This window comes from Hippoglossus hippoglossus, chromosome 3, assembly GCF_009819705.1.
Source record: "Hippoglossus hippoglossus isolate fHipHip1 chromosome 3, fHipHip1.pri, whole genome shotgun sequence".
NCBI classification, from domain to species: Eukaryota; Metazoa; Chordata; class Actinopteri; order Pleuronectiformes; family Pleuronectidae; genus Hippoglossus; species Hippoglossus hippoglossus.
Window position 1 is genome coordinate 11,689,973 of NC_047153.1, and position 23,352 is coordinate 11,713,324.

The window sequence follows — 23,352 nt, forward strand, 5'->3', positions numbered from 1 at the left end:
TAAATGCAGATTATTATTATTTATTCGTTGATATTCTGTGATAATTACGAGGAAGCGTGGCTACATATTTCAATCAATCAATCAAATTTTTGTATAATTTGTCCCATAGGGCTTAACAATCCTCTGTTCTTAACCTTCAACAAGAGTGAGGAAAACGACCAAAACAACCCTATTAACAGGGGGAGACAACAGAGAAACCTCAGCAAGAGCCACATGTGAAAACCCAGGATGGACAGAAGTGCAATAGATCAGCAAAATATCAGTATTTACAATATTGATTAGAAGAAACAGTTTGTAACATAATGGAAAAAGTGTGTCAATGTTTAAAGTATTTGTACATGTTTGATCGAGATGAAGGGAACAGCAACGACAAATGAATTGAGGAGTTATGGTCAGTAATGGTGGCGTATGTGAGCAGATGAATTGTATGTGAAGCCGTCTTGTTGTTATCATTGTCCATGATCAGCTGCCACCACGATCACGCTCCATAATCCATCATCATGGTCCACCACAACTATCAGGATCCACCATCAGCGGCCAACACGATCTCTGTGTTGTAGTTTTTGTGTCAAAGAACTCATTTAAACTGTTTTGTTAACCAGGAGAATAAACATTATTTCAAACAGATCTGTGAATGAACAAAAAGAAAATCATTCACACCTTCATCAAGTAAAATTCATACAGGCAAATTTTATAAGCCGTATACAATTTATTTACGTTATTTGAGAAGTAAAATTTGAATAGATATAATGTTCACAGGCAGTGGGAGCTGCTGCCTTTTGCGTGTCCTTTTCTGACCTTATGGGCAATAACACACTACAAATGTATGATAACAATTTGACGAGACACTTTCAGCAGCTTAAAGAATGATTCAGTCAAACATATACTTTACTTTGTCTAGTGTGGTTATATCAACATTTACTGAAGAAATTATTGAAATAATTGGATTGTAAATTTTTATTGAAGTTGCAAAAGAAAACTGTATTAAATTCAGCTCTGCTGTACTCGTCACTGTGTCTGTTTTTCCTCTTTACACACAGACATCTACAGACTGTCTGTCTGATCTGCTTCTCTCAGCATTTTTCAATGACTTTTTAAATGCCTCCTGGTTTTCTACACAGAACTCTATTAGTCGCTGTCTGTTTGTTGTGCTTGTGGCCTGAGAAATAAAGTACACGCATACAGTGCATGCACACCAAGAGTGACATATTATTAAATGAGGAACTGGGTACTTTTGTCTCAGATTCAGTTCCTTGAAGTCCGTCTTTAAATGAATCCATGTCGTGTCATACGGTGTGGATGATCCAGGCTTCGATAAGAGCCGGTTGCTTTAGGATGGCGTTTGTTTTCCTCTGAATTTTCTGTGACTTGAAGTGGATTTCCACTGTAACCCTTTAATTGAAGTGCCAAGTCTCTGAGCAACCATGTTTCCTCCTTGATGCAGTTTGTCCTGTTGAAATGTCCTTTGACAACAAACTGAATCCATACGAGCTCCAGGTGCCGCAGCCCAGTTAAACCTTCACTGCCTCAGTGTCTGTGGGAAAGCAAAACCAAAGTGTAAGAACAAGAACTGACATTATTGTGTAAAACATATGCGAAAGTGCAGTTGAATCATGGAGGCAGATGACATTTTGGTTTCATTACACAGATATATTTTCCACCATCATTGTTTTTCCATTTCCTATTATCAAACAGTTAAAGGAATGTAACTGGTGGGTTTAGACCCAAAGTGGTCATTACCCAGACAGATCACATGCTGTGTCTTGTTTTTACAAAATGTGTACATGCTACTTATTGATCTCTTGCATTGAAAATATACCCACCTTGTTAGGTACAACTCTAAAATACTGTATACTGCTTTCAATACAGCATCATAAATACTAGACGGGAAGGTGTGAATTTAAATACGGCTGAAGTCGAAGTTTGTAGTGTAAAAAATATTTAACATGATTTTCACACTCCCGATATTCACTTTATATATTGGCTTTTATGTGCCGTATATAGTGGTGGAAACAATGGCATGAAAAAAACACAACAGCCACGCAAAACATGTGAGAATGACCATGTTCAGTGTTTGTCTGTGTCACATGAGTCATTTATTTGTGCTCCCACAGAGAAACACAACTGACAAAAAACATCAATTCTCAAAGTATCATATCAGCAGTGGTGAGATGTAACTCACTACATGTCCTCAAGTTACTTTTTTTAATCCGTCCATTTGATAGCCTACTCACCGTTATGCATTAAACCCTAACCCTAACCCACTTTGGCTTAAGTGTTTCCATATATACATCTTAGCTGGTGCACTGTTATACATAATAATGTAATAATGCATTAGTAATATTTAATGGCCATTTTCTTCCATCAGTACTTTTGCCCTTGATATTTAAACATTTTTTGCTAATAAAACTTAGATATGTTCCCTTTTAGAATTCCTGGTCAAGTGTCAGCTTTGGAATAACCTTGTCTGGCAGTAGCACAATTAAACAATCATACAGATCAGAGTGAGCTAACTGGTTAAACACCTTCAATTTATTTTGCTAACATTAGTGTCCACATTGCTCAGACCACATGGTTCTGAAAGAAATGAAGGTTGTTTCTGGGGTTTTTTACTTAGAAATTCTCATTTGTACTTCTTAGCGGGAGAATGTGCCATTTATCATCCAAAAGGTTATGTATTCTTGCTTTAAAGAACATTTTCAAAGCTGGAATTTTACTTGTCATTGAGTATGTTTTTCAGTGGGCTGTTGCTGCGGCCTAATGGAATAATTTGACATTTTTAAATAATACACTTTGCCTCCTTGCCTAGAGTCAGAGGAGAGGATCAATACTTCCCTCATTTCTGTAAACTGCATATGACAGTGACACTACAGCCAGCAGATTAGGTTGTTTGTTATCACCCAGACTGGAAACAGGTGTAAACATCTGGCCTTGCTCTGTCCACAGGTAACAATCTTTTTATCTGTATATGTGTAGTTTTATGAGTTGTGATGCGGTGGAGTGTTTCTAACAAATGAGATGCAACATCATTCATCCTTAAAGGTGCTGGTAGGTAGAGCTATTTCCAGGCTTTATACTAAGCTAAGCTCACCAGCTGCTCACTGGATCTTCATATTTAAAGCCGATCTTTTCAACTTGTGACAAGAAAACTAATAATCCCAAACTGTCAAACCGCTCTCAACACATCTCAACGGGTTTTCATGTTATTATAAACGTACTCTTACTCTATGATCACAACTTCTCCAGGGAGTTGTAATGTATAAAACAAAGTCGAGAGCAGGGATATATTTGTTACGCAGTGTGAAGTTGCCCTGCCTGCATATACTGGCTTCTGGTTTGGTCCCACCACAGGGTGTAACTGAACACTTCACAGTTTTGTCTGAATACAGTCACAAGATCCGTATCTGTGATGTTTCAAGCCCACACAGGCACACACACAGTTACAGTGGCACCTCTTTCTTCACGGTGGCAGAGTTTGGCCCCAGAGGTCTCGGGGCTTGCTGTGTGGAGGTGTCAAAGCTCTCATCACTATCTTTGCATGCTTTTATTTTAAGAGCCTACTGAAATTCTGACGGAGTCACCGTCTGCTGGTTGTACAGTACTACTATTACTGGTGTTTGTTTAACACTTCAGTACACATGAGCTATATTCAGTGAAACCAGGCTGTTATTCACTGTATTCTGCCCCCTTCCACTTTTAACTGCGCAGACTAAAGTCTCCCTCGTTTCTCAACAGAACGTGATACAATAATGTGATGTTTAACATGCGCCTGTTGCTGTAAAACAGTGTGAGAGAAGTCACGGCACAGGGTCACGAGGTTTTGCCCACACAGCCGAGCAGAGGGGAATGACACGCATGACCACTGACTGTGGAAAACAGGATACAGGGTACGTCGCAACAGGAAGTGTTGCACTCCTCCTCTGCAGAATATCAGTTTGACCAGAATGACTGCAGGTTGATGTCCACACTCTGTAACTCCTGTGGCTCGATTCACATTTCGTAATCGTCTTCGCTCGCCATTTCTTCTGAGATAGTTGAGTAATTCGGTTGAGAAAAAGAAAAAAAGAAAAAAGGGTTTGAGCAAAAAAGATAAAGAAAGAAAAGAAAAGAAAAAAATCCCTGACAAGCTGCATTATTGTTTTTACTGCGTGAATGCAAATGGCAATGGCAGCATATTTATCTATCTATCTGTCTATCTGTCTATCTGTCTGTCTGTCTATCTGTTTGTCTGTTTGTCTGTCTGTCTGTCTGTCTGTCTGTCTGTCTGTCTCTCTGTCTGTCTGTCTGTCTGTCTGTCTCTCTGTCTTACCATTTTCATCCAAATTACATTGCATTCTGCTCACAAATGTAATTATTAATGCTATGATTTGCTGAGAGGGTATAAAAGCTATATCAGTTTGAACAAATTATAAATAATAACATAAGTAAAAGAACAAATCGATAAATATAGTACAAACAGACATTTGGATATTGTATTGCAGATACGGATACTAGATAAATATAACAGACATGAGACAGAGAGTATATTGCAGTGAATCCATCTATCTATCTATCTATCTATCCATCTATCTATCTATCTATCTATCTATCTATCTATCTATCTATCTATCTATCTATCTATCTATCAAATTATCACACACTCTAGAAATTGGGAAATAAAAGCAAATCCTGCTAAATCAACCTTGCAAACCTAAACTCTATGTCATGTCGGTGTACTCGTGTGAGGAAAGTCAGGAAACGCCCACAGTCTCAGGCAGAGACCGAGTCTCAGGTCTTACCGTCGCTCTCAGTTCAGTACAGCAGTGATCAGTTGTAAACGTGTCCACGACAGAGTTGCTGGACGGCTGGAAGCAAATTGCCAAAGGTGGTTCAAAAACTCAGGCTTTCTATTTATCTCTGAATTAGCAGGGGAACTAAAAACTTCCTTAATTTTACCAATTTAGGTTGGTACCATGAGGCTTCTTCTTCTTCTTCTTCTTCTCCTTCTTCTTCTTCCTTATTAAAACAAGAAGGTGACAAAAACTCTTCCTACAAAGCACATTTTTCAGGCTGTGAATCCAGTATGGACTCCTGCAACTCCATTCAGTCAGAGTAAGACTGAACTGCTGACCCTGTTAATCTTGAATTTACTGTAAATGAATCTCCAAATCACACTGATTGTATGATCGTGACCTTATTGAGTCAACACTGCATGTCCATCAAGAATTCATAAGTAACAGCATTTTTCTCTTTCATTTTTTCTTTTTCTGTAAAGACTATATATTAGCTGAGAAACGTGAAACAGGCTTAATTTAAATAAATTCTTAGAGTTTGGCCACTTTTAATTTAGCGGCATGTATTTGCTTATCTTATTGGTACAAATAAGAATAAATACAAAAGTAAATAGATGCTTCCTCTTTATAGCATTAGCAACTTCCACCAAGAAGATTATGTTTTTTCATCCATCCGCTTGTTTGTTGCTTGGTTTGTTTGTTTGTTTGTAAGCAAGATTTTGCTAAAACTTCGGGAAGGATCTTTTTTGGGGATATTTTAGTTGTTTTCTCCGAGAATACTTCATGGATCTTAAAGGTTCAGTGTGTAGAATTTAGTGACATCTAGTGGTGAAGTTTCATCTTGCAGCTGAATCCCCCTCACCTCACCCTCCCCTTCTAAACATGAAAGAGAACCGGTGGTAGCCTTCAGTTGTCATAAAAACTCAAAAGGTGTTTGGTTTGTCGAGTTTGGACTTCCGTAAAAAACATGGCTGCCTCCGTAGAGAGGACCCGCTCCCGATGTAAATATAAAGCATTTAAATATAAAGGACCCATTTTAGCGTAAAGAAAACACACACTGGTGAAAATATCACTAGGATTATTTTATACTCAATTTCTAACAACCTTTAATGAAAAAGAAATCGGACATGTTTATGGGACTGATATTTAGGAGTGTGTGCAATTTGGTGCAGATAAAAATAAAAATCTGGATCTAGTGTGTTTAAATGTGGTTTAACAAGGGTACTGTTGGGCCTTGGAGGAGGTTTGTGCTCCACTGAATGCCATTTTAGTTTATTTATACTTTTAAAAAACAATAAACCACTTTCAGGATGTAGTGACAGTTAAACTGAGGCATCAATTTGAACGTGACAAACTGATTTTCGTAACAGTTTGAGCAGTGGTGGTACCCCTGTGACAACAAATATCAAGCATTAAGGTCAGCACCTTTATTTTTGAATTTGTTCTCAGAGGGTGCAACGTCCCAGCACAGTTGGAAATGTCTGATGTCTGTACGCATGGAAAATAGTTGTCTGAAGACATTTTTAACTCAAAATCATGTAAATTAATAAAAGATAACTTTTTATAACAATTTAATGTGTCTGCTTTATGTAATTGTTTGTTTTCGTGACTGAAAAAGTTAAGAAACAAAGTGAGCTTGACCTTATTTAGATTTTCATGTGATATGATCCGATGCATATTGTCTGTATAATAATTCAAGCAATGAGCTAGATCTGTATTTAATTTAATAAAAAACGGAAAAACATATTGTAGATGATGTATGCAGTCTCCCTTGTAGGACTCAATACAGTGTAAGCTACCAGCAGTCACTTCAACATGCAACATGCAGTTTTGGACGGCCTTCTTCACAAACAATTCAGTATAAAGTTGTATCTAAAACCCTCAAACCCTTTTTTCCCCTGTTTCACAAACGACATTGGGTGGACAGTCCACAGAGAGGGCCCAGGTTTCTTGGCTGATAGTCACCAGAGGTTTCAGTGGCCGTCGTGTGTTTCACAATGACATGGAACGGTGGCTCGACATGCATGCGAGGGGACATCCAGCTCCTCTCACTTCTTATTCCTGATTCCTCATTTTCTCTGGACTCCACAAGGTTCAACTATCAGACTGGGCTGTTGGTATTATTAGACAAAGGTGAATCACAAGGCACACAGACAGGCTCACACACACACACACGCTCGCGACATGACATGAGTAACTTTAAAGTATATAAAGTAATCTACTGTTTGAATCTGTTAAATAACATTTGAATGTAACTTTTTTTTATATCTTCATTCCCAAACTACACACACAAACACATACATTTACCCATATACACCCATATAAGGCTATAAGGGCTGTGTGGGCCTCTGTCCTAGCAAACATCCAAGTTCCTCTTTTTATATATTGCTCAAGTCACGAAGATGACTCATTACTGATATTAATCATGTTTTTCTTCATAATCGTCACATCTCACTCTGCTATGAATGCATGTCCGAGTTCGTCAGTCTATTTTTAGGAATCTGAGAACTTAAAGAGTGGTTAGACTTTATATCATACTTATGTTATATAAGTATATTATTGTATCTTGTATTAATATTAAAAAACGATGCCCCTGATTGTACGGTCAGTTTGAATCCACCAACGTGTTTTTGACAGGAGTTAAAACTGGTCGTCGTCATTCTTCAACATTTAAGCCATTTGATGTTATTCATTATTATGGTGGTAAATGTACCTGAGAATGTAGACCCATATTATTCAATCTCTTTAACAACTGAGTCAAAGTATAATCAAAAGGAGGATGGAGCAGAAGTCCTAAAGATGGCTGAGTTATTGACTATACATGTGGTCTAAACACAGTTTAAAGTGAAGATAATGCTCTGGCAGGGGATGAAATGTAATTTGCTTTGGTGAAATAATAACGTAAATATTTGGGGCCGTTGTCAGGGCAAATTTGACACTGTAAATCATGCAGTAAACTCCTGTCACGTACACCACCTGGTGGTCAGGCAGTTTATTAGGAGAAGTTACAGATGAACCTTGGGTGTTCTACTAGAGATGAAGGGCTGAGAGCATCATTACATCACAATATGAAAATATTGCTTTGACAAAAATACAGGCCGGTGCATCAATTTGTGTATGTTAAAGAGTAAAGCATAAAAATCTGGGGGGAAAAAACACTTCTGTGACTTATTCTGATATCTGTTTTACACATTATATCAGAATATTATACCTTTCTGTAATCCTTGATGTGTTTTCTAACCACACCAGGAGTAACAATGTAATATCATACCCAGAGAAGACATGACACAGCTTTTAGTGTTCTTTGTGGCCAAAAAGAAAACTCTGCCTTAATTTGATAATCATGGACCAGTCACTTTGTAATCTTGTATTAGGCTTTTAAAAAAAAAGCCTGAATCACCTTGCTCAATATTACCAGATTTTAAAAAGCATTATGCAAAAAGGACAGAGAGCTGAATAAGAGTTTTTTTTTAATTCATATTATTCATTCTATTAATTCATATTGACATACAGAAGTCCTATTTTTTCAGAAAGAAACCTAAATAAAGAAACCATCATAATTATTTCAAACATTCTATTAAAGGTGTATCACATTTTTTAAAATCGAATAAAATTAAATCAACAGCAAGCAACAATAACAGATTTTTCATTCAGTAATTCGTGAAACCAATGGCTGCCGACCCCAGGACAGAACAGGACTCTTCCTCTGTCCTAGAGAGCTAACTGATTATGTGCTAGTTAGCTAACCAGACAATCAGTTTGAACAGAAAGGGACAGACTCCTATCTGACAACAATATAGAATATAATCACAACAGTACACATGGATCAAAAACCATATAGACTTTTGTGCCAGTGTTTCCAAAGACAAGATGAGAACTTTGTGTCACTAGTGTCGTCTCGGTTAAAGTCCTTATGATAGCATTTTCTGGGTCAGTTAATCGAAACATACATTTTATATAAATTTATATTGCTGTAAATGTATGGATTGCACTAATCCATATTGGAAGCTTGAACAATACTAAGTCTGTGTTTTAAAAATATGCATTTACTAATTTAAAGGTCCAGTGTGTAGACTTTAGTGACATCTAGTGGTGAAGTTGCATGCTGCTCACTCACCCTGTCAGACTGAACTTTTAAAGGGATAGTTCACCGAAAAAGGAGAAATTCACTTATTATCTTCTCACCACTATGCCAATGGAGGGGTGGGTGAAGTGGTAAGAGGTAAGCAGTGTTGCAGCCAAATCCAATACAATCCAATGTGTTATCCTGTTATCCTCCTCTGGAGCAACGAATGAAACGTGGATCACAGAGAACATTTGGTGTAAATGACCTCGTTTCGACTTGAATTTAAATGTCGGGCCTTCCGGACACCTGGAAGACACCACAGGAGCAGTACGGAGGCATTTTATGTTTATTCTGCTGGTTTTTTTACATTTGAAGAATCAGTCACCATTTACTTCAATTGTATTGGATTTGGCTGCAACGCTGTTTACCCCTGAAACTCCAAAAGGGTTTTGCGGACTCAAACACTTCCCCCACCCCTCCATCGGCACAGTGGTGAGTGGATAATGAGTGAATTTTCATTTTTGGGGTGAACTATCCCTTTAATAAGTTGGATCAATAAGTTCATCGTGTTGATTATCTACATTTGTTTCTCTTTTGTTGAAAGAGATGCAAAGAAAAAACAATAAATAAGAAGCATCTCTTCGCTCTGATCCAGCTCTTTGGTGTGAGTGTGTGTGTTCACTTTGAGGGCAGAAACTTCCGAAACTTCCAGAAGTGTGAGTCGGGGCGGATCCAGATCCCGACCCTCCTCCTCCTCCCCCCCCCCCCTCTGATCCAGTGTTTTCCTCCGGGATGGTGCTGTGGACGTGGCTGTTTGGAGAAGCCGCGGTGGGCGCTGCAGTCAGCGGATGATCGCAGCCCTGAGCTCAGCAGCAGCAGCAGCAGAGTGTGGAGGAGCCCTGCGCCGCCGCCTGCCCTCATCGAGCCCGCCTGGATGGCAGGGACACCCCGGTGCGGGGACAGCCGAATTCACAAGGTATTTCACCGGGAAAACACCAGATTCGTGGTGCGGTTGGACGCTGCTTCGATGTTTCGACGCGAGCACCAACTTAGTGGAAGTGATGCTAGTTGTAGCTGCGCAGTCTTCAGTGTTCAAATCACTGCGTAGATGTGTCGGAGCTAACGCAGGCTAACGTTAGCCTGCTAACTTTATTTCACTGACACTGAGAGTTAGCCAGTTCAGGTGCGTGTTCGTTAAAAGCTCCGTCACATGGATGAACCTCGCTGTTTGTTCGTGTTCACGCCGTTGAGTTTAAATGTGTTTCTGTATTTTAATATCACAACTCTGAAGTGTCTCCGTCCTGCTCACTGAGCCTCACAGGAAGATGAGGAGCAAGGGTTTAAAAAACCCTTCAAACACCAACAACAACAACAACCTGCTGAAAGAGTTCTGCTAAAGTTAGGAATCAATAACCAGTTCAATCTTTACTCTCACTTTACTTCTCACAGTTTATGAGCAGCTGCCACACAGAAGCAGACACTGGCACATTTTCTCAAGTACTTGAGTATTTCCATTTCATTTCTACCACTTACATGTCAGGAATAAATACTGTGCTTTTTACTCACTGTATCCGATAGATGGATATTTTACAAATGATATGAGCAACTTAGAAAATATACCACATTGTTGATTTAAGGTTTAACCAGTGATTACCAGCCTTCTTTTGGCTTGTGACCCTTCAGGAAGATCCCACGGTGTCATGTGGCCCCTTTTTCAGAAATGATCTCCGAAAGAGTCTTTCCAGAGTTTGTGTTGTGTGCACGTAGGAGGAATGTAGCAGGCGATTGTTCGGGTCAGACAAGTTCACCACAACCGGAAGATATTCGGGAAATGTAGAGGAGAGGGTGGCCCCTGGGTAAACCAGGACAGAGGAGGGAAATCTGCTGTGGAAATTGGGAATCGCTCCAAATGCTCTCGAATCTCGTCTTTCCAAGTTGACATCTTGTTCTGCGTCCTCTACGTGTTTTGCTCGTCTTTTTCATCCCAAGATATTAGAAAGATCATCAATACACCCACTTTTTTCTGGACATTTTCTCACATGGGCTCACTCTGGCATTTTCTGGACATTTGACAAGGGGGCTGGCAGAAAAAGTTCCGGAAAATGTCAGAAGCAGCTGACTTGGTCATTTGTGGAAATCCTAAGTTTTAGGAAAACCTTGGGACTTCAGTGCCTGTCTGAAAGCAGCTGGAAAGTAATAAACTCCCCCACTAAATAAAGTGTTTATCTCATTTCACCAGAAAGCTCTGGAATCTCTTAGTCTTTCCAAGTTGACATATTCTTCTGCGTCTCCTACGTGTATGGCACCTCTTTTATCCTGAGATATTTGTATTATTTTTTCTTCTTTTTTTTTAACTTAAGTTAAAACAGTCATCAACACGCCCACTTGCATGCTGTGAATTCTCCAGACATTTTCCTGCCATATTCTCACATGGGCTCACTGACATTTAACAAGAGGGCTGGTCGGAAAAGTTCCTGAAAATGACTCAAGCAACTGACTCAGACTCCTCAGATTTATCCTGTGACCCTTTGGAGGGGCCATACTCGCATGGGAACCTAGAAACTAAACTAGCAAATTGTAGTTCTTATCTTACTTGTACATTCATTTATTAGTATAAATCTAATGATGTCATTCATGATAAATTACACCATGGACTTTAAGAAATTGCGACTGGAATTTTCTGACATTTAATTGACCAAATAACAGACCTGGTTAATCATTCAAAATGATCAGTAGTTGTAGTACTTACCTAATGCTATTAACAATATCCATTCCTTGTTTAAAAAGGTTCAAGAGAGGCCTGTCTGTCTGACCGTGTACTTCTCTTGCAGCTTTACTGGTTGCAAGTGCTCTTCGGACCGTGGGACGGATGGAAGGTGGAAGCTGTCGGAGGCCCCACTGGGCTGTAGCTGCTCTGTTTATCCCAGTTACTCTGCTGATGCTGACCTCCACGGGGGCATCAAGCAGACAGAATATGGCACAAACCGCGATGGCTCATGCAACCGCCACGGCTGCGGGACCAGGCCACAGCTTGACAGATGACCTCCCAGGCCTCCAGGCGGTAGCAGCCTTCATAGCCAGTGAACACGCTCATGTTTGGCTCCTGTCCCTGGTGGGCTCTGTTGCTGTAGGCCTCAGCGGGATTTTCCCCCTGCTTGTCATTCCCATCGAGGCCGGAGCAGCCCTCAAAACTGAAGGTAAGAGATGGTGATATGTAACTTATACACTGTGCCTTTGAATGCACAGTACTCTACCATCGGCAAGTGAGCAGCCTGATGATTTTAAATCATGATTCATTTTGAAGATATAATCTACTTTCAAGCAAATTGTAGATGTCTAATGTCACATTTACAGTTGTTCAACTCTAATAAAATGGATCCTCCACACTATGATCACAAACTAGCACTTGCTAGATAGCTGTGCTGATTTGCCAAATCACATCATATATCTCAAACAGTCTGTTTCAAATGTGACATATTTGAAAACATGCCCACGTGAGCAGATGAGGAGCTGGGACAGATGATCCACTTGGCTTTGCACCTTCAGATATTTCTCAAAGCAGAGTTACTGTATCTGTAAACTCGGCACTTGCAGGATTAATACAACAAATGTATTCAACCACCTTAAAAGGAAGCATCCAAAGGAACAACCAAGCTCATGTGTATCTTAACAACGTCCCAAAACACAAACCTCGCTGACCGATGCATTAGCACTCAAAACAAAACTAGTACATCAATTTGAATATTTATTTGCATTCTTTCTAGTGTCACCTGGTTTCAGCCCGTCATCTGTTTACTTCCCTCCGACTCTCTGTGCTCAAACACAATATTTGAATACTGTTCCCAATACAGTAGTTCTCATGTAAATGTTTTTGTGTTACTGTTGTCAGACACTAGAATAAGTATGAAATAGTGACTGAGACGTGTCCCATCAAAACATTTATGTTACCCACAAGTCCCTTCCAGGCAGTTACAACTTTGGGCACTGCCAGACATCAAGATTTTACAACCACACTGTCTGACAAAAATCACTCAACACACAAGTTAAAGGCTACGGCTGAGCTGTGACTTCAGCTGTAGTTACTTAAAAAATTATCACTCACAGACAAAGTTAGAGGCTCATTCACAACTGTGTCTGTGGCAGTGGTGTCAGTTTAATGAGAGGGATAGAGAGGCGTGCCTGTTGAGGTAAAGCCCGGCCTCACACTCCCAGGCAACACTAGCTCTTCTATAGAAAGCACCTAGTAAACAAACTGCTACATTTTTCACTTGGTTGTTTTTTTTAAAAGAGCAACTCAGAGTAATTTTAGGACTAATCTTATTTAGTATAAATATTTTATTTGGTATGAATAAATATGTGGATTGAAGGTATTTTTAAGACATCGACATCAACATGAACACAAATCAGACAATGTAAATGTCAAACAGCTAAATTAGTGCAGTTAAAAAAAAAAGGAATCATCTCGCCTCATTAACCCAACACAGTGTATAACAATGCTGTTTTATAGGCAATGCATTACAGGAACTCCACACAGGCGAATCCGTCTGCTCTGGCATCCACAACTCTCCCACTTCTCACAGCTGTATATAAAAACTTCAGCTCTTTACTGGCTCTGTAGTAAATCCCAGCTCTCCACTCCCCCTGAACAAGAGAAAACAAACCCAGTAGGCTCAACAATAGAACTGCCGGGTCTTTATCAGCCAGATATAGAGCCAGCTGCACCTTCTTCATGGTTTACAATGTCAGATGTGCACAACTTTAAATTGGTGGTTGAAGTTGCCTGTAAAAACAGCCCATTTACAGTTTTGACTTCATTGCATGTTTTTCTGAATGAAGCATGACTTGCCTTAAAGTATGAATGAAACTAAAGAAAGCAGACTGCCCAGAGATCCTTTAAAACATTCATTTACTTTACTTTAAATTGCCCTATTTAGAAAACTTTATGTAAGCACCATACATGTTAATTCAAGAGCATAGCAGCATTCACTATATTTTTGTGAAAACAATTTCAATCGCTCCAATAGTTGTTGTTTATTTGAGTGGAGTAAAGTGGTGGCAGACAGACATTACCATCCATAGAGACACATGGCGGTCAGTCCACATGTAAGGGACATGAATGTGCACTGATTACAACAGGTACAATATACTATATCTCCTTTTTTAACCAATTCATTCATAGCTGTTTAATTTGAAGGATAATGTTGCTCTAACACTCAGTCGACAGATGAACTCTTGAGAGAAATATGGTCTTTTGTAATTTTTGAATTATAAGGTACATTCATTCATCTTCTCACCTTCTGAGCTTCAGCCACCAGGGCTCAGTTACTGTAGGTCAGCCTGAGGCCTCTCCAGTGGCCCCACCCAAGAACGTGGCATTTTAGATTTATTTTTGGCCTCTGGCTTTCAAGTGCACTCCTAACCGGGGGTTAGGCATTACCAAGGGAACTCGTCAAGAATATCAAAGTCTGTGGGATACGTGACCAACCACAGTGTATGTTAGTTTCCCAGTTTACAGACATTTTAGTCCTTATGTTTCAATCCAGTTTTTTTGGTTAAGAAACATAAATCATTATGTGTTGGGGTTTTTTCAAGGAACTTTAAGAGCTGTAAATTCTTAGGTGTGGTTGTGATCTCTAGCCAGAAAGAAACTTCACATTTAATCAATGCACCTTTCTTCTATTAATCCCTGTACACTGTTACTTTGTTTATTTACTCTTCCTTTGTGTTTCCTCAGCTGGATGCCAGAAGCTCAAGCAGTTGTTAAGCTTTGCAATTGGTGGTCTCCTTGGCGATGTTTTTCTTCACCTCCTTCCTGAGGCGTGGGCGCTCTCTGGCTCTTCAGGTTGGTCTCCTTTGCACCAATGCCATCGCCACCTTTGTAGCTGAAGTGTGTGATGTTTCTTTGACTAACTCTTCCCACTCAGCAGTACACCAGAATAGTTGTTTGCTATTTCTCTTGCAGCTTTACTGGTCACTTGTCACTTGCTGTATTTGTTCACTCAGTCTTGTGTACAATCTGTGCTACTCCACAGGTAGTAAACATAACCACTACAAGACCCAGGGCTGGTGGGTAATCGTCGGCCTGTTGGCGTTCCTGGTCCTGGAGAAGATGTTTCCAGGCCGAGACAGCCATGAAGATCCCACTCCAGACTCGGACCTTAATTCTAATACTCCTGTAAGTGCTCCAGCTGTAATATTTTGTTTGCGGAGAATATGTTCACTGCTGTCCAAAGTCGTACCGCAGCTCACAGACCTGTCAGAACAAGATTTCAAATATTTCATTGCTTTGCATAACACACACCGCTTCCGTGTTTGGTTTGCATACTTCTCTCAGTGGTGTCAGTGTTTTGCTGACTGAAGCATCAGATGACCGACTGTACAATCGGCATATAGGCTACACATTCTCCTCTAATTTAAAGGACTAGTTCGACATATTGGTAAATATATTTAGTGACTGCTTGTTTTTATGGTTAACATTAGTTTTTATGGTTAATACAAACGCATGAAATAAGAACATTTAATTTCTTTAGCGTTAGATTTCCCTCATCTGAATGTTCCGTACATTTTCCTGTTGTTGTTGTAAACTTGTCTGACTCGGAAAATCTCCTGCTACATGAAAGACAAGCTCTGGAAAAAGTCTGGACCCAATGTTTTGGACATTTACCAGTTCATTCATGAATATCAGGTCTGTTCTTCGTCAAACAAAGTTGAGCTTGCAAATCTCTCAGTAAAAGACTCATTCAAGGAAAAGGTGTTTTTGTTTCTACAAACCCCCCCCCACCCCCAAATGCCAGTCTATGTGTCAACCAGCTAATGGCTCTCTACACACTAACCATACAAACATGTGAGTAGTTTCAACCTTCTCATCCAGCTCTCAGAAAAAAGCAAGCAGTCATATTTTATAAGTCAACTCAAACTATAAACACTATACATAACATGGATGACATTCATTGAACAGCCTGAACTCTGAGAGATATTTGTCTAATGTGTAGTAGGTGGAACCAGCTGCTCATGTTTTTTTTATTAGTAGTATTGAATGAGTGTGTTTAACAAGCATCAACATGAGATGCTTGTTAAACACATGGCTTCTTTGTAGACTGTTGTTGTCTGGTAGTTGCAGAGTGTTGCAGGGACGGCCTCGTCCTCCCTCCTGTTTTTTGTAACACGAGTGAGGGAGAAGATTTGAATCCACGACTCAGCTCCTCTACTAGAGTCTATTTTTAGTGCCAGGTGAAGCAGCTGCTTGAGCCATTTCAGTGTCCACAGGAGAGCTGAGCACTCAGTTTATAGACAGAGGCTACAATAGAGTGTGACAGAGAGGGTCAGTGTTTTAACACACTGTGTGTATAGGCTACGCTGAGCAATACATACTAGGGTTGTAACTTTATTAGGATTTCTTTTGTATTGGTCAGTGTTTTTTATATATCATATTTGTAGAAAGTTGCAGTGCTTAATGTATTATTTGCGTTTTCAATTTCTCATTGAACAAACCTAACAAAGTGTTTTTCAGTGACAGTGTCTGTCAGACTGCAGGAGGTGATTGATAGCCATGGAAATTCATCACACTTTATTACTTCTGCATGCTTCAATCATAGCCACAGAGGCAGCAGGCTATTTTCCTCTCATTTAATGTGACTATCATTTTAAATAGCAACATAAGTGGTTTCTGTATGAGGGAACGGGGAAGTTGGCTGTTCTCGGAAATAGGAGGCGACGGCCTGAGACAAATCCGTCTCCTTTTATATAATTCATATAAAAATATGTTGACCAGTGTTATAATTTAAGGCTCATAAGTTTTGAAATGTTTGGAAAATGAAGCCGAAGTACAAATGACTGCTTATAACACCACATGTGGAAAGTTCTGAAAATAGTCTGGATTTTTTTCAATAGCTGTTCTGTTTGTGGTGGGTGAACCCTGACACAGTGGGAGAAACAATAAAATCCTTGTTTATTGTTTCCATTAACATTAGTTTTTATGAAGATTAGTGTTAATGGTCATTGTGGGCAGCATGTTTCCTGGGGGGAGATATGTCCCTCCAAGTCAATTGCATGTAACGGATGGTAAATGATACTGTTAGTAGGAAAATACAAATTATTCATAAAAATGTTGATGATGATAGTAATGTGAAAAAGAGGGCGCACATAGAGTGTTCACTGTAGCTTTGTTTTTCTTCCCTTTTCTCTGCAGGCACAGTCTAATTCAGTTTTCGGTGAAAAAGCAGTGGTATCACTCCGAAACGGGCACCATGCTGAGTCATGGAAATCCTCCAAGCAACAGAGTCTGCAGGAAAGATCAAGGAAAATAAAGGTAATGCTGACAACCAAAACATCCCCTACTTAACAAAAATGACAGAAAATGATTTTACAAACTGAACAAATGAATAAAGAGAGACACCACTGGAGTTAAACTGTTGATATGTAATGTTTATTTAATGAGATGCATTTTTTGCTTCTTCAGTCCTCTCCAAATGGAGTAATTTTGTTTTTCATAACTAAACACAACTTACTGGCTTTAAATAGAGCACCCAGCTCCTGACACCCCAAACCAGCCCCCACTCATTTCACGGTGCACATTGTTTCTCAGCATTAAGTTACGAGCGAGTTAGAGTGAATACAACTGACCTTCATGTAAATGGGTCGTCGCATTTGTTCAGTCTGGGAATTCATGAATGAATTAATGAGGTAACAAATTAATTAATTAAAATACACAAAAGTAATTGAACAGTTCACCTCCTCAGAGTCTCACTGACAATATCAGGACAATCTGATATAGTATTTCAAAGTAAAAGCCTTTGGAAATATCATATTTTTACTGTTTTGGCTGTGGCAACAGAGAAGGAGATTCTTATGGCACTTGACAAAGATGACGTCATTGAAAAGATGGCAGAGGGCAGTGAGTTACTGCGCCGCCTACTTGTTTACTACTCTGGTAACCGTTACATCAACAATAGGGTTAGCCTGCAAAATAAGAGGTCTGGTGTTTTGCGGGAAAAATGTGGCCTGGAAAGGGAGTCAAATTCCCAGCCTAAATTATTGTCAGACAGACAGTCCACCACTGTTTTGAGGAGAAACTGCAGCCATCTGTATGATGATACAACGTGGGCGCTTTTACATCTTTTCTGCCTGTCCCAAATACGTATTGGTCAAAAGGAAAGGTGGGGCACATCTGAAATACTTCTAGAGCATATCACAGCAACAACAACAAAAACTGCTCCAGAAATTCCCGACACATCACCAGCAGTTGCTTTCTCAAAGTGTTTTAGCTTTTTTACACTGGACTCAGATTCTGGGTTTTTTCAGAGGAACAGATCATTTACAGCCTTATTTTTTAAATGGGGTCAGACAACAAAGAAGAAGGTAACTCTATCTTTAAACTAGAAGACTGACTTAGTATTTAAACAAGTGTACGTACGTTCTCTTTATTGACTAACAACTTTCCAGATTCAGCCAGCGTTGTTTTAGCTGATAAATGATCACATTCTACAGTCCGCCATAGTTTTGGTTGTGAATAATGAAGAATAATGTGAGTTACAAAGGCTTTATGTTTTGTGTGTGACAGACAAGTGGATACCTGAACCTACTGGCCAACTGCATCGACAACTTCACTCATGGACTGGCAGTAGCAGGAAGTTTCCTGGTCAGCAAAAAGGTAAGAAACAACGAGACTAACTAGACTGGCACTCAACAGAGCACAAACTTCCACCAAGGCCCAACAGTCCCCTCAAATTTAGTTAAGTTGCACCAAATTATACACACTTATAAATATCAGTCCCCTAAACATGCCTGATTTCCCCCCCCCCCCAAGAACCATGAATTATTCTCTGGAAAATTTGTGAAATTCTCAAAAACACAGCAATGTTAAAGAAGGTGAAAGTGCCCCTTTGTCGTTATCCATATATTCTTGGGCAATGTCCCATCCTTCCACCAAGTTTCATGGGAATCTGGTTGATTGTTTTTGTGTAATCCTGCTGAAAAACAAACAACAACAAACAGGGGTGAATTCATAAAAAATGTATATATTGTGAATATGTGTGAATGCAAATGTAGTTGTTGACACTACAAAAGGCTGAATATTAAGTAAAGCTTGAGAGCTGCACAATGACCTAAGAGGAGCGCTGTAATAATTAATGAAAGCAAAGGACAAAAATAAATCAGGGGTATGTGGACATACGACTCCTCCCTCGTGAATACAGACTCACTGTCTGAGTGTCGACCTGCTCCAGCAGCATTCTGCCTTTAAACAGGACCACTCAGGACCTTCGTTAACACTCTTCAACAAACTTTTTCTCTCCGTTTGTTCAGTTCCCGTCGTATTGTGTTTTGGGCTTGTTCAGAACAGGTTGACTTTAAACTGCAGGGACTTGAGTTTGCGTTGCTTCAGCAGTTTACTGTATGTATTTGTAGCAGTGGGAATGAGAGCGTCCAGCTGGAGAGACATAAGGCGAGCAGCATGAACTCTGGATCAGTGCGCCAGAGAGGAAGTTCGCTAGATGTCTCAAACATGCACACATTTCACCAGCATGTTGTGTTTACACTCATGCACCGTTGTCACAATGTGATTCTGCCACATTAAAATGCTGTGTGAAAATGATATGTTCCAAAGCAGGGTTGATTAAAAATGAATAAATTATAGTTCAGAGTTTGTAATTCTTAAGGGCTGATGAACATAGCTTGGACTTAATTTATTAGTTAAGAGCACTTAATTATGTCAAGAGGATCGTTTATTTCTTTAACAAGTCAGACAAAGCAGTGTTAATGAGCCTTTTCTTGCAGGTTGGGTGTCTCACCACCTTTGCCATCCTGCTCCATGAAATCCCCCACGAGGTGAGATTACATGAGTCTTGGTTGAATTGTACAGTCTTTAATTTTTATCCTAAACTTAGAAGTTCAAAGTTTGCTTTCAAAGTTTCCCGTTTCCATGATTTAAAGGATGTAGACAGAATCGGACCTCTATGGAAGTTAATTCTTGAAGGTTGAGCTGTCCCATTGTGTTTGTCTGCAGGTGGGAGACTTTGCCATCCTGCTGAGGGCCGGGTTCGACCGATGGAGTGCTGCTCGCATGCAGCTGTCCACAGCGCTGGTCGGGGTCTTGGGGGCTTGCTTTGCTCTGTGCACTCAGTCACCTAAAGGCACAGGTAAGATGAGACCAGTAAACATACAATCAAACCCAATATTGATGAAGGAAGACCACGTGGAAGTTGCCAGAATCAGTCACAAGTGTTTTGTTCCATTTCTAGAAAATGCCACAGCCTGGATTTTGCCTTTCACCTCTGGGGGTTTTCTCTACATCGCCCTGGTGAACGTGATGCCTGACCTGCTGCAGGAGACCAGTTTAAGGTACGTTGGATGTTTTCCAGCTCTAATGTTGTTAACCCTCTGAACCTCAAGCAGCTTCTGGGCGTTTTTTGCTTTGGTCACATTTTTATGCACTTTGGGTTCATTTTCACTGCAATATGAAGTCGAGAGTGTATGTATTTTGTAAAGTATAACAGTAAATGCCATAAACAACATTTTGTTGTTCTTGCATGAATCCAATGCAGGACCTGAAAATTCACATTTTGTCACGTTATGGAATCATGTTGTGTTATGGAACATAGAATTTTATATCTTTTACAGAATCTTTTTGGTACAAACATTGTATTTTGGGTAAATTTTAGAATAAACATGTTGAATAAAGCGATTTTAATCAAATATCACAATTTCCATTTGAGATTTATTTATTTTTCCCTGACAGAAGGTCTTTTCACATGTGATAGTTCAAGGACCGTGGGATAGTTCAAAATTGGACAATATTTATTTTTGCTGTGTCAACCAATGAAAAATGGCATCTTTTGGCGATTCGTTTTTTGTTTTCTGCATTTGTTACATCCATGTTTACCAACTTGTCGTCCTGCAGTCTTCACTGCTTCATGGGTTTGTTGTTTTGTTTTGCAGACACACTCTAGTGCAGATCCTGCTCATTTTCTGTGGCGTGGCAGTCATGGCTCTGCTTTCTGCGATTGTCGACTGAACACGGAGGCCTTACCAAAGACTAAATCTCACCACTAGAGAGAAATCCCGTTCTCCACAGACCCCTCACATCTGGTACCTACCATGCTTAGAAACCTTTTGTCTAAGACACTACACCTCTTTGATATCACCTTAATGTTACACTACAACAAAATGTCCGACAAAAGAACAGCACTTTATGGATGGATGACTTAGCGGGCGACCTCGATCTGCTGACAGGACATTTTTGTGGACACTTCAGACTGTGCCAGACGTAAATATCAAGGGAATTCAGAGGGTTTGTGTGGAAATCTGTTACCAAATTATTTTCTATTGTCGACAATCGTATTGTTTTGCACATTTACACATGTAAACCTGATGTACCTGCTCAACAGACCGGGTGTTATTGGACCTCCTTCTTAAAATCATTGAACCCTAAATAGTTTAAACAGTATTTAAACAGATTGTTGTGCTTCCTCGATTTCTGATGTAGCTGCTGCCTATTTATTGAAAAGAAAAGAGACACGCAACTGGGTTTTATAAGAGTTATGCCAGAACCACCATGCCATAATCTGTGTCTTGTCAAGAAAGAAGTGCCAAGAAGTCAGGACGGGCTGTTCCATAAGTGTCGGCTCTACACCAAAGTACAGTTTTCCAGTTGTATCACCCTCACTCAGAGCAGTCTGCACCGGCTCAAGTTGATGCTCACACGAAGCTCTGCTTGAATCAATGATTGTGATAAAGTTGCAGATTGCTACTGTTTGTATAGAGTATCCAGTTTTGACTTATAGTTGTTATAGTCATGGAACATACAACAGTTATTAACCACAAAGGCTTATTCACGTCATGTTTTATCATTAAAATATTTGTTGACTCACCTCCTGGTGAAAGTTTCCACTCCTGAATAAATAAAATGTAAATTTCTCTATAATCTTTATTTACCAAGTCTGTTTATTTTTATGTATACGTACTGGAGGGTAATTTGAAGAAGTGGGACGCAGGCTTTATATTGATCTTAGAGAGATTAGTAACCATGGTATTGATCGGTAGATCTGTGTTAAGGTGCTGAGGCAGCACAGTGGGTTGAGTTGACCTCGCCGCACAAAAACCTGTCCACCATTAGCGTATTTTTACTGCAGAGATCCTATGCCCGAAATGTCATATGGGAGTGAAGGGAGGGGGCATTGACTGTGTGTTCAACTCTTGTCCAATTTTCTACACAGTCTGTTTGGCAAGCTTCTGTTGCCATAACGACTCCGCCGCGGGTTGCCTTCCTTAGTCATCAGCCTGTGAGCAGCCTATTGTCTGTGGGAGCCTTCCTCAGTCACAGCACCAAAGGACAACAAACAAGCACTCGGCACACACTAGTAGGGGACATTCAGAGGGAAACAGTGCAAACACATGAGTGAAAATTCGTTCATTGATGCTCAGCTGAGTTCACACTACCTCACAGTTTAAGACAAGTGTGGAATTCCTGGAGTCTGGATTCAAATTCAAGTTCTTTCGGATGACAGATATGACTCTTAAATTGCCCATAGGTTTGAATGTGAATGGTTGTTTGTCTGTATTTGTCGGCCCTGTGTGACACTGGCGATCTGACCATGTACCCCCCCCCCCCCCACACACACCTAATGTCAGCTGGCTCCAGCGCCCCTACCACCCTCAGAAAGGACAAGCGCTATAGATGATAAGTAGATGGATGACATATATAACTTGATATAAATTGATTAAAGTTTTGTAAAATTATTACATACCAGTATATTTTTACCACTGAGTAAGTGTACTATAGTAAAAGAAAAACTAAGTATTGCAAACAAATCATTAACAAAGTATGAGTTGCACTTAATTCAAATTCAATTCAAATATTAGATTTAAAAAATACATTTTAATGTTTTGCTCCATTGAAATCTTTCTCTTGTGATCTTTCTCTCTTTCCCATTGAGCAACTGCATGTTAATGTCAAACTGAATCATCAACAGACATCAAATATTATACTTCACTTGAATCCCCTATGGCTTCCAGTAATTGATAGATCTGAGCAGGTGGAGATTTATTAGTTTAACTTGTCATTTATTCCAAAAAATGTTTACCTGTGGCCTTGTGACGTTATTACCTTTTAGCTGTAGTTTTATATGTTTGTCTAGTTTTCTTTACATATGCCGAGGAGGTACAGTTTTCTTAGGGGTACTAATGCACTCACTATTTTAGTGCCATTCTAGTCATCACTTATTGTTGTTAATGGCCTTTATCACAAGGTGACCTGCAGAGTGAATTGCTTTTGTTCGTTCCCGTGAATAAAGGTTAAATTTATGAGATCAACAGAGATTAACTTGCTAAGTCTTCCTCCTGTCCTTTCACTATAGAGTCTTGAGCTCTCGTGGCACATTTATGAATTCTTAAAATTATACTTTATATTCAAACATGTAAATATTGATATTTAGAAAACAGATCAAATCTGAGGTGAAACTTAATAGCCATGAGATAAATAGCCTGAATAATTCACAGTAAAAATAAACAGTGCAACTC

General features: G+C 39.6%; 1 protein-coding gene and 1 long non-coding RNA gene across 2 annotated transcripts; one reads left to right on the forward strand and one right to left on the reverse strand.

Annotated features, from left to right (window-relative positions):
• Positions 1-1,336: 1,336 nt before the first annotated feature.
• LOC117754051 lies at positions 1,337-4,977 on the reverse strand. Its single transcript, XR_004612353.1, has 2 exons — positions 4,779-4,977; positions 1,337-1,534 (listed from the first exon to the last, which is right to left on the reverse strand). It is a non-coding gene; the product is annotated as an uncharacterized LOC117754051 (long non-coding RNA).
• A 4,513-nt stretch (positions 4,978-9,490) lies between these two features.
• On the forward strand, positions 9,491-21,652 carry slc39a13 (solute carrier family 39 member 13). The gene is made up of 10 exons (XM_034572670.1): positions 9,491-9,814; positions 11,670-12,035; positions 14,573-14,680; positions 14,871-15,013; positions 17,027-17,146; positions 18,398-18,487; positions 19,612-19,662; positions 19,841-19,973; positions 20,076-20,175; positions 20,773-21,652. The coding sequence occupies exons 2-10, from the start codon at positions 11,708-11,710 to the stop codon at positions 20,846-20,848; spliced, it is 1,149 nt and encodes a 382-aa protein (XP_034428561.1). The 5' UTR covers positions 9,491-9,814; positions 11,670-11,707; the 3' UTR covers positions 20,849-21,652.
• The last annotated feature ends 1,700 nt before the right edge of the window (positions 21,653-23,352 follow it).